Source organism: Silurus aristotelis, assembly GCF_946808225.1.
Source record: "Silurus aristotelis genome assembly, chromosome: 15".
Taxonomy (NCBI): domain Eukaryota; kingdom Metazoa; phylum Chordata; class Actinopteri; order Siluriformes; family Siluridae; genus Silurus; species Silurus aristotelis.
This window is the reverse complement of record NC_139588.1, coordinates 765703-778689: the sequence shown is the minus strand read 5'-3', so window position 1 is coordinate 778689 and position 12987 is coordinate 765703. Positions and strand designations below refer to the sequence as shown.

Genomic DNA, 12987 nt, shown 5'->3' with positions numbered 1-12987 from the left:
TATATATATATATATATATATATATATATATATATATATATATATATATATATATATATATATATATATATATATATATATATAATTATGTTATATAAATTATAATTAATTATATTAATTATATAAAGCCCCACTGGTGAAGGGCTGCAGTGATGGTTGACTTTCTACAACTTTCTCCCATCTCCCGACTGCATGTCTGGAGCTCAGCCACAGTGATCTTTGGGTTCTTCTTTACCTCTCTCACCAAGGCTCTTCTCCCCCGATAGCTCAGTTTGGCCGGTCGGCTAGCTCTAGGAATGGTTCTGGTCGTCCCAAACGTCTTCAATTTGAGGATTATGGAGGCCACTGTGCTCTTAGGAACCTTAAGTGCAGCAAAAAAATTTTTGGAACCTTGGCCAGATCTGTGCCTTGCCACAATTCTGTCTCTGAGCTCTTCAGGCAGTTCCTTTGACCTTAATGATTCTCATTTGCTCTGACATGCATTGTGATCTGTAAGGTCTTATATAAACAGGTGTGTGGCTTTCCTAATCAAGTCCAATCAGTATAATCAAAAATTTCTGGACTCAAATGAAGGTGTAGAACCATCTCAAGGATGATCAGAAGAAATGGAGAGCACCTGAGTTAAATATATGAGTGTCACAGCAAAGGGTCTGAATACTTAGGACCATGTGATATTTCAGTTTTTCTTTTTTAATAAATCTGCAAAAAGGTCAACAATTCTGTGTTTTTCTGTCAGTATGGGGTGCTGTGTGTACATTCATGAGGAAAAGAAATGAACTTAAATGATTTTAGCAAATGGCTGCAATATAACAAAAGTGAGAAATTTAACGGGGTCTGAATACTTTCCGTACCCACTGTATATATAAGGTACACGGAATGTCTTTGTCTGAACTCACACATCTCTGGTTACTGTGTCTTCTTACCCAATCAGAATCAGTTTTAGCTCAGGGGTTTTCCAGAGTCTACTGTATATATATATATATATATATATATATATATATATATATATATATATATATATATATATATATATATATATATATATATATATATATTCTGTGTGCTGTGTGATTCTTCCCTGATCAAAAAAGACACCACCGGCATCTTGGATCACATGGGAAACCTTTCCAAGATTCCAAAAATATTTTTTTTGTTAAGGCATAATAAAAATCTAACAATATTTAATAAATAAAAAATAAAATAAAATAATAAATGAATAAATAAATAAATAAATAAAAATAAACACTGATTAATTATTAAATAATTTATGTATTTATTTGTTTAATTTTATTAACTTCTGAAAGCTGCTTACTGTTACATCTTTCTGAATACATTACACTTTTTAACAGCAGCTAGCATAGCATAGCAGATGATCATTGTACAATGGTACACATTTTTTCTCTCTGATCATTTTATTTTAATGGGAGCTCTAAAAGTCTAAAGTATAACAGTAAGTTGATTGCAGACATTCAGTTGCAGAGTTGAGTTCTGTGAGGTCAGAGGGATATATAATTAATATCAATAACCCATGCTGCTGTAGTTGATGTGAATGTATGTTTAACACGGTAACGTGGTGAAGACTGTGATATTGTGACTATATTTTTTAATATTTAATCAAATTATTAGTAATAAATTAAGATTGTGTCACCACTATGAGTGGGTCCTATAACATTCTGATTAATTCCTACTGAATCCAGAATGAACACAACTGCTGATCTTAAAGCGTCTCCCTGATTATCAAAATCAATATTAAAGTCAGCAACAATTAATGCTTTGTATAAAGAAGTAGAAGCGAGATTTGTGATCAAATCCGCACATTCTAAAAGAAAATCAGAGTAGGGTTCCTGGGGTCTAATAAATAATAATTAATGGAATTGACTGACCAGATGTCAGGAATCCCCCTGCCATGCCCCCTTCGGCGGCTGTCAAACCTCGGGTTTCCCCAAAGCACCTCGCTCCTTCTCCCGTGTGTGCCCCGCCCGCACGGATTTGCGCGCAATCAGGCTTCATGGGGAACAGCTGGGGCTCGTTTCACGCGCTCATTCCCAGCCCCTATAAAGACCCCACATTCACCCACACTCCTGGTCCGTTATTGTATGTTCGTGTTGGTTCATGTCGGTGTGCTCGTACGTCCAGTTATCCCGCTACGTACGTCCAGTTATCCCGCTACGTACGTCCAGTTATCCCGCTACGTACGTCCAGTTATCCCGCTACGTACGTCCAGTTATCCCGCTACGTACGTCCAGTTATCCCGCTACGTACGTCCAGTTATCCCGCTACGTACGTTCCGTTTCGGACTCCTCGCGCACTCCACAGCTGCGCTTCTCTTCCAAAGCTCCCCTCGGATTCCTCCTCTGCCATTTAGACGGGGCTGGTGTATAGAACTGTACCCAGGAGAATTCACTTCATTTTAGAGTAGATATTCGTTTGGTTTAATTCACATTTCTGTTAAACACATTACATTAAACTCCTGATCAGAGGTACTGGCTGTGTGTTCAGTTTCTCTATTGTAATGTTACGCAAGTTGCTTAAAGGGAGAAACATGTATTACATACAGACATTATGGAGAACAAATATTCTACATGTTCAAAATGATCTTCACAATGTTCTAAATATTATAACAATATTATTTGATAAACATTAATCATGTCTTATTGTCCTGTCTCTTTCTCTGAATGTCCTGCCTCTCTCACTCTTACACACAGTGTGCACAAAAAAGGAAGCAGGAAACAATGCTACAATGACTGACTTTAAAGAGAGAAATTTATTGAAACTGTAAAAGAATACAGACATGAAAAATATTTATCCAAGTTTACCATCGAATCATCAGGCCGAAGAACAAATACTCATTCAAACCGCAAGAATAAAATCTCTTTCTTACTTTTTCTTACTTCCTAAAATATTAAATTTAAAGCAATAATTAAATCAATAAATGAATTCATCATAAATTCTTATTAATCCCCACATTTCATTGACCTCATTTAATAATAATAGGAATAAAAATAATCATAAATACAGACATGTGGTTTAAACAATGATTATAAAGTTACTTTATGATTCAGAAGACAGAAATTCAATAACAGATAAATTAAAAGCAGTAAATCATTGGTCTTAATGTTTTCCTTTCAGAGAACGGTTCCAATGCTCAGGAAATCCAGTAAATGAAAGTTTTTATTCCTTTTGGGGCTAAAAGTCTGTAAAGTAAAAATAAAAACCAGTGTGTTAGAGAGCAGAAAAAATAAATAAAGGTCAGTGATCTGACAATGTTCTGTAGATTGTAGATAAAAAATGCAACACTGTGGTCACTGATGTCATAGCTCTACAACTAAATCTCTGCAAACATGGTGCCTTTTTTCTTTCTTTTTTACCTCTGTTTTTAGTTGACCAGATTAAAAGGCCCCATGGAGATGGAGGCACTATCATGGTTGTCCACAAATCTGACTACATGTTGGGGATTTTCAGAAGAACAATCCTGTACAAAACACACAAAAGAGATTTTATTTTTTTATTTTTTTAACAAATAGTTTTTGTTTATTTTACAATGTAATGAGCTAATGAATCATTTTATTTACTGACTTTGAGCTAATTTGTTTTTTTGTTCCTGCTTTAAGCAATGTTTAATGTCTCCTGTTTTTGGGGATCATGATAATTTAAATAAGGTGCCTCCAGTCAGCTTAGCCAACCATATATACTTTGTACTTAGTATTGGCACCCCTCTCACCATCCTATCAAAAAGTATGAAAAATGTGGAAAGTATGAATGTGCGTGCGTGCGTGTGTGTGTGTGTTTGTGTGTGAGGTTTAAGTAGTGCTGATGTCATTATTAGATTTTCACACTGAAGGCTTATCTTACATGCAAGTTGCCTATTCAATATTCTCTAGTTCAGGAATGTATTGACTCACCACTGCACAGTTATTTTCTAGCAGGCAAAGGTGAACGCTGCAGTGAAGGAAAACGCTGGACTGGTCTACACTAAATGAAAACGTCCCGAAGGAGAATTGTCCAATTGTGGATAAACCATTCTGAAGAACATTCACTGTGCCATCATTTGGATTAGGACATCTGAAAATATTTAATTCACAAACATTTTATAAATATAAAATATATAAACATATAATAAAACCTCAGATGAACAACACATGACATGCACATTTATTGATTAAAATCAGGCCAAAATAAAAAACAATGTGTGAAATTCAGCATTGACTTTAGAGAAGCAAAAGCTGCTGCTCTAGGAAATGTTATAAGGCATTTTTAAACAATTATGGTACATCATTCTAAGGGAGGGGTGATGATTTCGGCTCGTTTTGCAGCCACTGGACCTGTGCACCTTGCAGTCATTTAGTCATCAATGATTTTATCTGTATACCAGATTCTAGAGCCAAAATTGAGGTTATTTGTGTGATAGCTAAAGCTTGGAAAAAATATCTAAATATATCTGTACTATTTGTACCTACAACTTTATCATTATCTAATATATTTTCTCATATTTTCTTATATTTTATATTTATAGTTCCATTTATCCAATGGAAATAATCTTATCTTCTGAGCAGTCGATCAGGTTACAGGATAATCACAACAGCAAATCTACAACAAAATGGCTAAAAAAAGAATAGATTCAAGGTGTTGCAATGGCTCAGTCAAAGTCCAGACCTTAACCCATCTAAAATGCTGTGGCAGGGCCTTAAATGAGCTGTGTATAATCAAAATTTAATGAACTGAAGCAACGTGACAAGGAAATTAGAGCCAAAATTTCTCTAACATGATGTGAGTGACTGATAGTCAAAAAGAAGATGATTAGTTATTACTGCTAAAAGTGTTGAATCATTATATGTACTCTCCACGGTTTTGCTTTTGTAAAATAATGTCATGTTTTGTTATATCTGAGACTGTATTTAATGTACTTAATTCTAAGGACCAGTTAATTTAATACAGTGGTCCCCCGCTTATCGAACGGCTCGGACATCGAACCTTTCGCTTAGCAAACAGTTTTTTGACCAAAATTTGCACCCGCTGAATGACCAAATGCCTGCTTATCTACCTTTTTTTACCCCGACCCACGTGGAGTGAGGGAAAGAATCTTACCTGTCTCACCTCAGCCTTCGTGGATAGAGCATCTATCGTAAATTAAACAATTATTCTTTTGTTTTTCATAAACTCAAGCAAACTGTGCTCCAGCGTTGCCTCCGCTCATTTCGCCGCATAACAATTATATACAGTATTATTTATGTACTTGTATTATTTAGTATTTACAGTAAAAAAAGGGCAAAAATTGTTAATAAATGGGTATCGGTGGAGGTCGGGAATGAATTAATTGGTTTTCCATTATTTCTTATAGAATAATTACATTCGCTCTTCAACCTTTTCGCATTTCAACCGATTTTAAGGAACGGATTAAGGTGGATAAGCAGGGGGCCACTGTATGTCTTGATTTTAAGGAGTTCAATTTAAAGAGGGTGTATTTTTTTTATGTGACCAGAATAAGCAACAGAAAAAGCTCTTAAAACAAATATTTTAATGTGTGTTTTAGTAAAGTCAGATATCAGACAACAGCTGAAGCAGCGTGAGAAATTAGTAAAGGACAGTAAACATTATATGCTATTTAGTGTTTAATTCTACTAGGACCACAGGCAGCTTAAGATAAGCTTTTAAGGTATCTATAGAAGGAAAGAGTTACTTACTTTTGAGTAATCAGCTCCCAGTAGACAGGGTAGTGCTTCTCATTTACAGGTGTGGCCCAACATGTATCCATCACCAGGGCAATCTGAGTGCTGTCCACTCCTTGAACAGAGACTTCTATGTAGATTGGATCGCCCACCATTATATTCGCACTGCCAGTGTAAGGGTGAGAGAAGCCAGCATCCATATAGGGAATCATTGTGACTTGGTACATGCCCACTCCATATGGATTATGCCTGTTAAGAATGCTTTAAAAAAGTACAACCACAGATTAATTAGAAATGTGTATACAAGTTTGGTGTTAATGCATGCAAAGTGTTACACTCTAATGCCTTACATAAAGGTTTACTATTCAACAGAACTCCTACCTCTGAATAGGGTTGAGCTCTGTGTTCATGCTGGATGTCTCACTAATCTGGTACACGCAGGAAAAAGAAAGCTCCAGTGTTTTCTTCCTGTTAATAATGCCCCCTGCTGTGTCCACCTCCCCGTATATTTGGTTTTCATAGATGATATGGGTGCCGTTGGCCTGTAAATATAGTTAAAAGTTAAATTCATGTTTTTAACATCTCTGACTTCTTGATTAACAAATTTAACTTAATCCCAATTGCTTTGACAGCTAGGTGTACCGTGAGATGTGTGCCACAGATGTGGTTATCATTATCAAAGTGGAAAATAAGTCGGTCATTTTGGATTGTTCCTCTGCAGCTGGGGTCATTCAAGTAAAGTTCATTATTAGGAAATCCAGCTTCAAACAGCTGACAGCGGGACAGAGACATGGTGCCAGAGCTGCCATCACACTTTTCAGTGGCATCTGATGGAAGAAAAAGTAGTTGGTCAGGGATGGTTTTGTGGGAATTAAAGCATTAATCATAGCGTTTGTTTCCACAGCAGTAATGTTTTAGAAAATATGTACCGTAATAATCAGGGTTTGGTTTGGGATGGTTCACAATACAGAAGCAGCCATAGATGCCATTTTTCTCCCCACAATATTCATTCTCACTACAGCTCAGAAGCTCACAGGGACTTGGAGTCACTAATTAAAGGAGAAATAGATGATAATCTTTATTTTCTTTATTTTAAATGGCTTAAAGCGGTATTAAAAAAATATTATTGCTGATAGTACAGATTGGTCTAAAAGGAAATAATTAAAATAATCCTAATTGGTTAATTGGCTCAATTAATATGGTTTTACCTGTTGGTGGCTCTGTGGGTGGTTCTGTGATAAAAGAACGTTACTTATGGTAACATAGAAGATGAAGAACTTGGGAAAGCAACTTTGCAACAAAGTAAATGCAGGATTTATCCAAATGATTTAATATAACAACTAGAATATTTCAATTACATGGTTCCCAAAAAATCTCCTACAAATTATGAATTAACATTGAATTAATATGGTTTTACCTGTTGGTGGCTCTGTAGGTGGTTCTGCAAAAAAACACATTTACTCGTAATTAAGCATATAAAATGTACAATTTGTAAAATCTATTTAGCTAGGAGCTTCAGTAAATTAAGTTGTTCATAGAATTCAAGCTAAAATCTAGAAAAATTCATATACATTTGTCCCAAAAATATCTCCTACACATTTCTAATTAAAACTACTGTAAAGGAAAATGGTTTTACCTGTTGGGGGATCCGTGGGTGGTTCTGCAATAAAAAACATTCTTTGTATTTAAACAAAGAATATGTAGAATGTGGAAAAACAACTTAGCAAAGCGCTTCAGTAAATGCAGATTTTGTCCATAGGGTTCAAGATAAAATCTGGATTAAATAAGATAAATGTTTAAAAAAAAATAATAATCTCCTTCACAATGTAAATAAAAAAATAAATGAAAATGGTTTTACCTGTTGGCGGTTCTGTGGGTGGTTCTGCAATAAATACAATTTTATTCATATTTAATCATAAAAGATGCATAGACTAGAAAAATTCAGATACCTTTTTCCAAAAATATCTTCTACACATTGCCAATTAAACCTACTGTAAAGGAAAATGATTTTCCCTGTTGGTGGCTCTGTGGGTGTTTCTGTAATAAAGAACATTTTACACATATTTAATCATAGAACATGTAGAGTTTAGAAAAGCAGCTAAGCAGGGAGATTCGCTAAATGCACATTTTGTCTATAGGATTCAAGATGACACCTAGAATAACTTACATATGAATATATATATATATATATATATATATATATATATATATATATATATATATATATATATATATATATATATATATATATATATATATATATATATATCTCATACACATTGACAACTGAAAGTGATTTAAATATATTATCAAATATATTGTATGCAGTAAATGCAAATTTTGTCCATAGGATTCAAGATAAAAAACTGGATTAACTAAGATAAATGGTTTTAAAAAAAAAAAATCTCCTTTACAATATACAATAAAACTGAATTAAAATGGTTTTACCTGTTGGTGGCTCTGTGGGTGTTTCTGCAAAAGCAAAACATTTTTACTTGTAATTAGTTATAAATATGCACATTTGGAACTGCATTTAGCGAGGAGCTTCAGAAAATAAAGCTTTTCTTCTAGAATTAAAAGTAGAATCCAAAAAAAAAAAATCTCCTACACATTTCTTATTAAAACTACTGTAAAGGAAAATGGTTTTACCTGTTGGTGGCTCTGTGGGTGGTTCTGCAATAAAAGAACATGGTACTTGTGGTTACATATAGAAGATGAAGAACTTGGGAAAGCAACTTTGCAATGAGCTTCAGTTAATGCAGGATTTATTAAAATGATTTAATATAACAATTAGAATATTTCAAATACACGTTTCCCATAAAATCTCCTACAAAATACCAATTAACAGTAAATTAAAATGGTTTTACCAGTTGGTGGCTCTGTGGGTGGTTCTGCAAAACCAGAAATCTTTTTTGAATATAATCATAAAAAAATATACATTTAAAAATGCAATTTAGAATGGGCTTCAGAAAATGAAGTTGTTGTTCATATAATTCAATCTAAAATCTAGAAAAAATCATATACATTTGTCCATAAAATATCTCCTACACATTGCCAATTAAAACTACTGAAAAGGAAAATGCTTTTACCTGTTGGGGGATCTGTGGGTGGTACTGCAATAAAGAATGTTTTTTGTATTTAAACAAAGAATATGTAGAATGTGGAAAAATATTTTAGCGAAAAGCTTCAGTAAATGCAGATTTTGTCCATAGGATTCAAGATAAAAAATAAGATAAATGTTAAAAAAAAAATTATCTCCTTCACAATGGTAATTAAAAAACAATGAAAATGGTTTTACCTGTTGGCGGCTCTGTGGGTAGTTCTGCAATAAAGAAAATTTTACTCGTATTTAATCATAAAAGATGCACATTTGGAAATGCAATATAGCAAGGAGCTTCAGAAAATGCAGTTTCTCTTTCTAGAATTAAAGCTAAAGACTAGAAAAATTCAGATACCTTTTTTATTAAAACTCCTGTAAAGGAAAATGGTTTCACCTGTTGGTGGCTCTGTGGGTGGTTCTGTGATAAAAGAACGTTACTTATGGTAACATAGAAGATGAAGAACTTGGGAAAGCACCTTTGCAATAAGTTTCAGTAAATGCAGGATTTATTCAAATGATTTAATATAACAATTAGAATATTTCAAATACACGTTTCCCATAAAATCTCCTACAAAATACCAATTAACAGTAAATTAAAATGGTTTTACCAGTTGGTGGCTCTGTGGGTGGTTCTGCAAAACCAGAAATCTTTTTTGAATATAATCATAAAAAGATATACATTTGAAAATGCAATTTAGCAATGGGCTTCAGAAAATGAAGTTGTTGTTCATATAATTCAATCCAAAATCTAAAAAAAATCATATACATTTGTCCATAAAATATCTCCTACACATTGCCAATTAAAACTACTGAAAAGGAAAATGCTTTTACCTGTTGGGGGATCTGTGGGTGGTACTGCAATAAAGAATGTTTTTTGTATTTAAACAAAGAATATGTAGAATGTGGAAAAATATTTTAGCGAAAAGCTTCAGTAAATGCAGATTTTGTCCATAGGATTCAAGATAAAAACTGGATTAAATAAGATAAATGTTTAAAAAAATAATAATCTCCTTCACAATGTAAATAAAAAATCAATGAAAATAGTTTTACCTGTTGGCGGTTCTGTGGGTGGTTCTGCAATAAATACAATTTTACTCATATTTAATCATAAAAGATGCACATTTGCAAATGCTATTAAGCGAGAAGCTTCAGAAATGCAGTTTTTCTTTCTAGAATTAAAGCTATAGACTAGAAAAATTCAGATACCTTTTTCCCAAAAATATCTTCTACACATTGCCAATTAAACTTACTGTAAAGGAAAATGGTTTTACCTTTTGGGGGCTCTGTGGGTGGTTCTGTAATAAAGAACATTTTACACATATTTAATCATAGAACTTGTAGAGTTTAGAAAAGCAGCTAAGCAGGGAGATTTGCTAAATGCACATTTTGTCTATAGGATTCAAGATGACAACTAGAATTACTCATATATATATATATATATATATATATATATATATATATATATATATATATATATATATATATATATATATACAGTGAGGAAAATAAGTATTTGAACACCCTGCTATTTTGCAAGTTCTCCCACTTAGAAATCATGAGGGGTCTGAAATTGTCATCGAAAGTGCATGTCCACTGTGAGAGACATAATAAAAAAAAACTTGATTTGCTTTTTACAGAGCCACTCCTTGGTTATCCTGGCTGTGTACTTCTGGTCATTGTCATGTTGGAAGACCCAGCCTCGACCCATCTTCAATGATCTAAATGAGGGAAGGAGGTTCTTCCCCAAAATCTCACAATACATGGCCCTGGTCATCCTCTCCTTAATACAGTGCAGTCGCCCTGTCCCATGTGCAGAAAAACACCCCCAAAGCATGATGCTACCACCCCCATGCTTCACAGTAGGGATGGTGTTCTTGGGATGGTACTCATCATTCTTCTTCCTTCAAACACGTTTAGTGGAATTGTGACCCAAAAGTTCTATTTTGGTCTCATTTGACCACATGACTTTCCCCCATGACTCCTCTGGATCATCCAAATGGTCATTGGCAAACTTAAGACGTGCCTGGACATGTGCTGGTTTAAGCAGGGGAACCTTCCGTGCCATGCATGATTTCAAACCATGACGTCTTAGTGTATTACCAACAGTAACCTTGGAAATGGTGGTCCCAGCTCTTTTCAGGTCATTGACCAGCTCCTCCCGTGTAGTTCTGGGCTGATTTCTCACCTTCCTTAGGATCATTGAGACCCCACGAGGTGAGATCTTGCATGGAGCCCAGTCCGAGGGAGATTGACAGTCATGTTTAGCTTCTTCCATTTTCAAATGATTGCTCCAACAGTGGACCTTTTTTCACCAAGCTGCTTGGCAATTTCCCTGTAGCCCTTTCCAGCCTTGTGGAGGTGTACAATTTTGTCTCTAGTGTCTTTGGACAGCTCTTTGGTCTTGGCCATGTTAGTAGTTGGATTCTTACTGATTGTATGGGGTGGACAGGTGTCTTTATGCAGCTAACGACCTCAAACAGGTGCATCTAATTTAGGATAATAAATGTAGTGGAGGTGGACATTTTAAAGGCAGACTAACAGGTCTTTAAGGATCAGAATTCTAGCTGATAGACAGGTGTTCAAATACTTATTTGCAGCTGTATTATTCAAAAAAATAGTTTAAAAATCATATATTGTGATTTCTGGATTTTTTATTTTTTTTTATTATGTCTCTCACAGTGGACATGCACCTACGATGACAATTTCAGACCCCTCCATGATTTCTAAGTGGGAGAACTTCCAAAATAGCAGGGTGTTCAAATACTTATTTTACTCACTGTATATATACACACACACACACACACACACACACACACACACACACACACACACACACACACACACATATATATATATATATATATATATATATATATATATATGAGTCCTACAAATAAATATATATCTCATACACATTGCCAACTAAAAGTGAATTAAATATATTATTAAATATATTAAATGCAGTAAATGCAGATTTTGTCCATAGGATTCAAGATAAAAACTAAGATAAATGGTTTAAAAAAAAATAAAATCTCCTTTACAATGTACATTAAAACTGAATTAAAATGGTTTTACCTGTTGGTGGCTCTGTGGGTGGTTCTGCAAAACCAGAAACTTTTATTTGTATATAATCATAAAAGATGTACATTTGGAAATGCAATTTAGCAAGGAGCTTCAGAAAATGAAGTTGTTTTTCATATAATTCAATCCAAAATCTAGAAAAAATCATATACATTTGTCCCTAAAATATCTCCTACACATTGCCAATTAAAACTACTGTAAAGGAAAATGGTTTTACCTGTTGGTGGTTCTGTGGGTGGTTCTGCAATAAATAAAATTTTACTCATATTTAATCATAAAAGATGCACATTTGGAAATGCAATTAAGCGAGGAGCTTCAGAAAATGCAGTTTCTTTTTCTAGAATTAAAGCTAAAGACTAGAAAAATTTAGATACCCTTTTCCCCAAAATATCTTCTACATGTTGTCAATTAACCCTACTGTAAAAGAAAATGGTTTTACCTGTTGGTGGCTCTGTGGGTGGTTCTGTAATAAAGAACATTTTACACATATTTAAACATAGAACTTGTAGAGTTTTAAAAAGCAGCTAAGCAGGGAGATTTGCTGAATGCACATTTTGTCTATAGGATTCAAGATGACAACTCGAATAGCTCACATATAAATATATATACGACGACAAGGACGATGCCACTTGGGGTAGAGACGCTAGCTAGCTATCTCTCCCCAAATGCTGCATCTATGAAGGCTATCGGTTTGGCTACAAAGAGCCGCTTGGCTCTGGTAGGTAGGGCTACGCGGCAGGTCAGGCTGTGGGTTGCTTCCATACGATGAGTGTATTGCAGGCATACCAGGCTGGCCTGCTAGGGGGGATGGTGTGGGATTCCTTCTGAGCGACACGGTGACCCCTCCTGCCTTGACCTGGTAACGCTGTAGGTAAGGGCGATTGCTGGCGGGTTCAGGAGACCGCGGTGGCATTTCAGTGGTACTTCCTCGCCGCTCCAAAAGGGCTGAGAACACTCCAGCACGAGAACCACTTTTCTTGGCGTGGTGTGGGACTCGTCCAGGTTGCGGGCACGGTTGTCTCCCGCCCGGTTTGAAGTCATCCTCACTGAGTCAGAAGGGTAGGAGCAGGACAGCCACTCACTGTAAGGCAGTTCCAGAGGCTGCTGGGTCCCATGGCGGCAGCATCCAGTGTAATCCCA

General features: G+C 35.0%; 1 protein-coding gene across 1 annotated transcript; it reads right to left on the bottom strand.

The window, feature by feature from the left end:
• Positions 1 to 5670: 5670 nt before the first annotated feature.
• On the bottom strand, positions 5671 to 12308 carry LOC310738247 (uromodulin-like). The gene is made up of 14 exons (XM_083563232.1): positions 12287 to 12308; positions 12065 to 12088; positions 11842 to 11865; positions 10038 to 10061; positions 9375 to 9398; positions 9161 to 9184; positions 8534 to 8557; positions 8316 to 8339; positions 8115 to 8138; positions 6875 to 6898; positions 6596 to 6715; positions 6309 to 6493; positions 6048 to 6208; positions 5671 to 5927 (listed from the first exon to the last, which is right to left on the bottom strand). The coding sequence occupies exons 12-14, from the start codon at positions 6456 to 6458 to the stop codon at positions 5678 to 5680; spliced, it is 561 nt and encodes a 186-aa protein (XP_083419358.1). The 5' UTR covers positions 6459 to 6493; positions 6596 to 6715; positions 6875 to 6898; positions 8115 to 8138; positions 8316 to 8339; positions 8534 to 8557; positions 9161 to 9184; positions 9375 to 9398; positions 10038 to 10061; positions 11842 to 11865; positions 12065 to 12088; positions 12287 to 12308; the 3' UTR covers positions 5671 to 5677.
• Positions 12309 to 12987: the final 679 nt, after the last annotated feature.

Coding starts and splice junctions, on each gene's coding strand:
- LOC310738247 (XM_083563232.1), bottom strand. CDS start 6,458: ATGTCTCTGTCCCGCTGTCAGCTGTTTGAAGCTGGATTTCCTAATAAT. Junction 6,209..6,308: donor TCTGTGGCACACATCTCACG/GTACACCTAGCT, acceptor CTATATTTACAG/GCCAACGGCACCCATATCAT. Junction 5,928..6,047: donor GAGCTCAACCCTATTCAGAG/GTAGGAGTTCTG, acceptor ACTTTTTTAAAG/CATTCTTAACAGGCATAATC.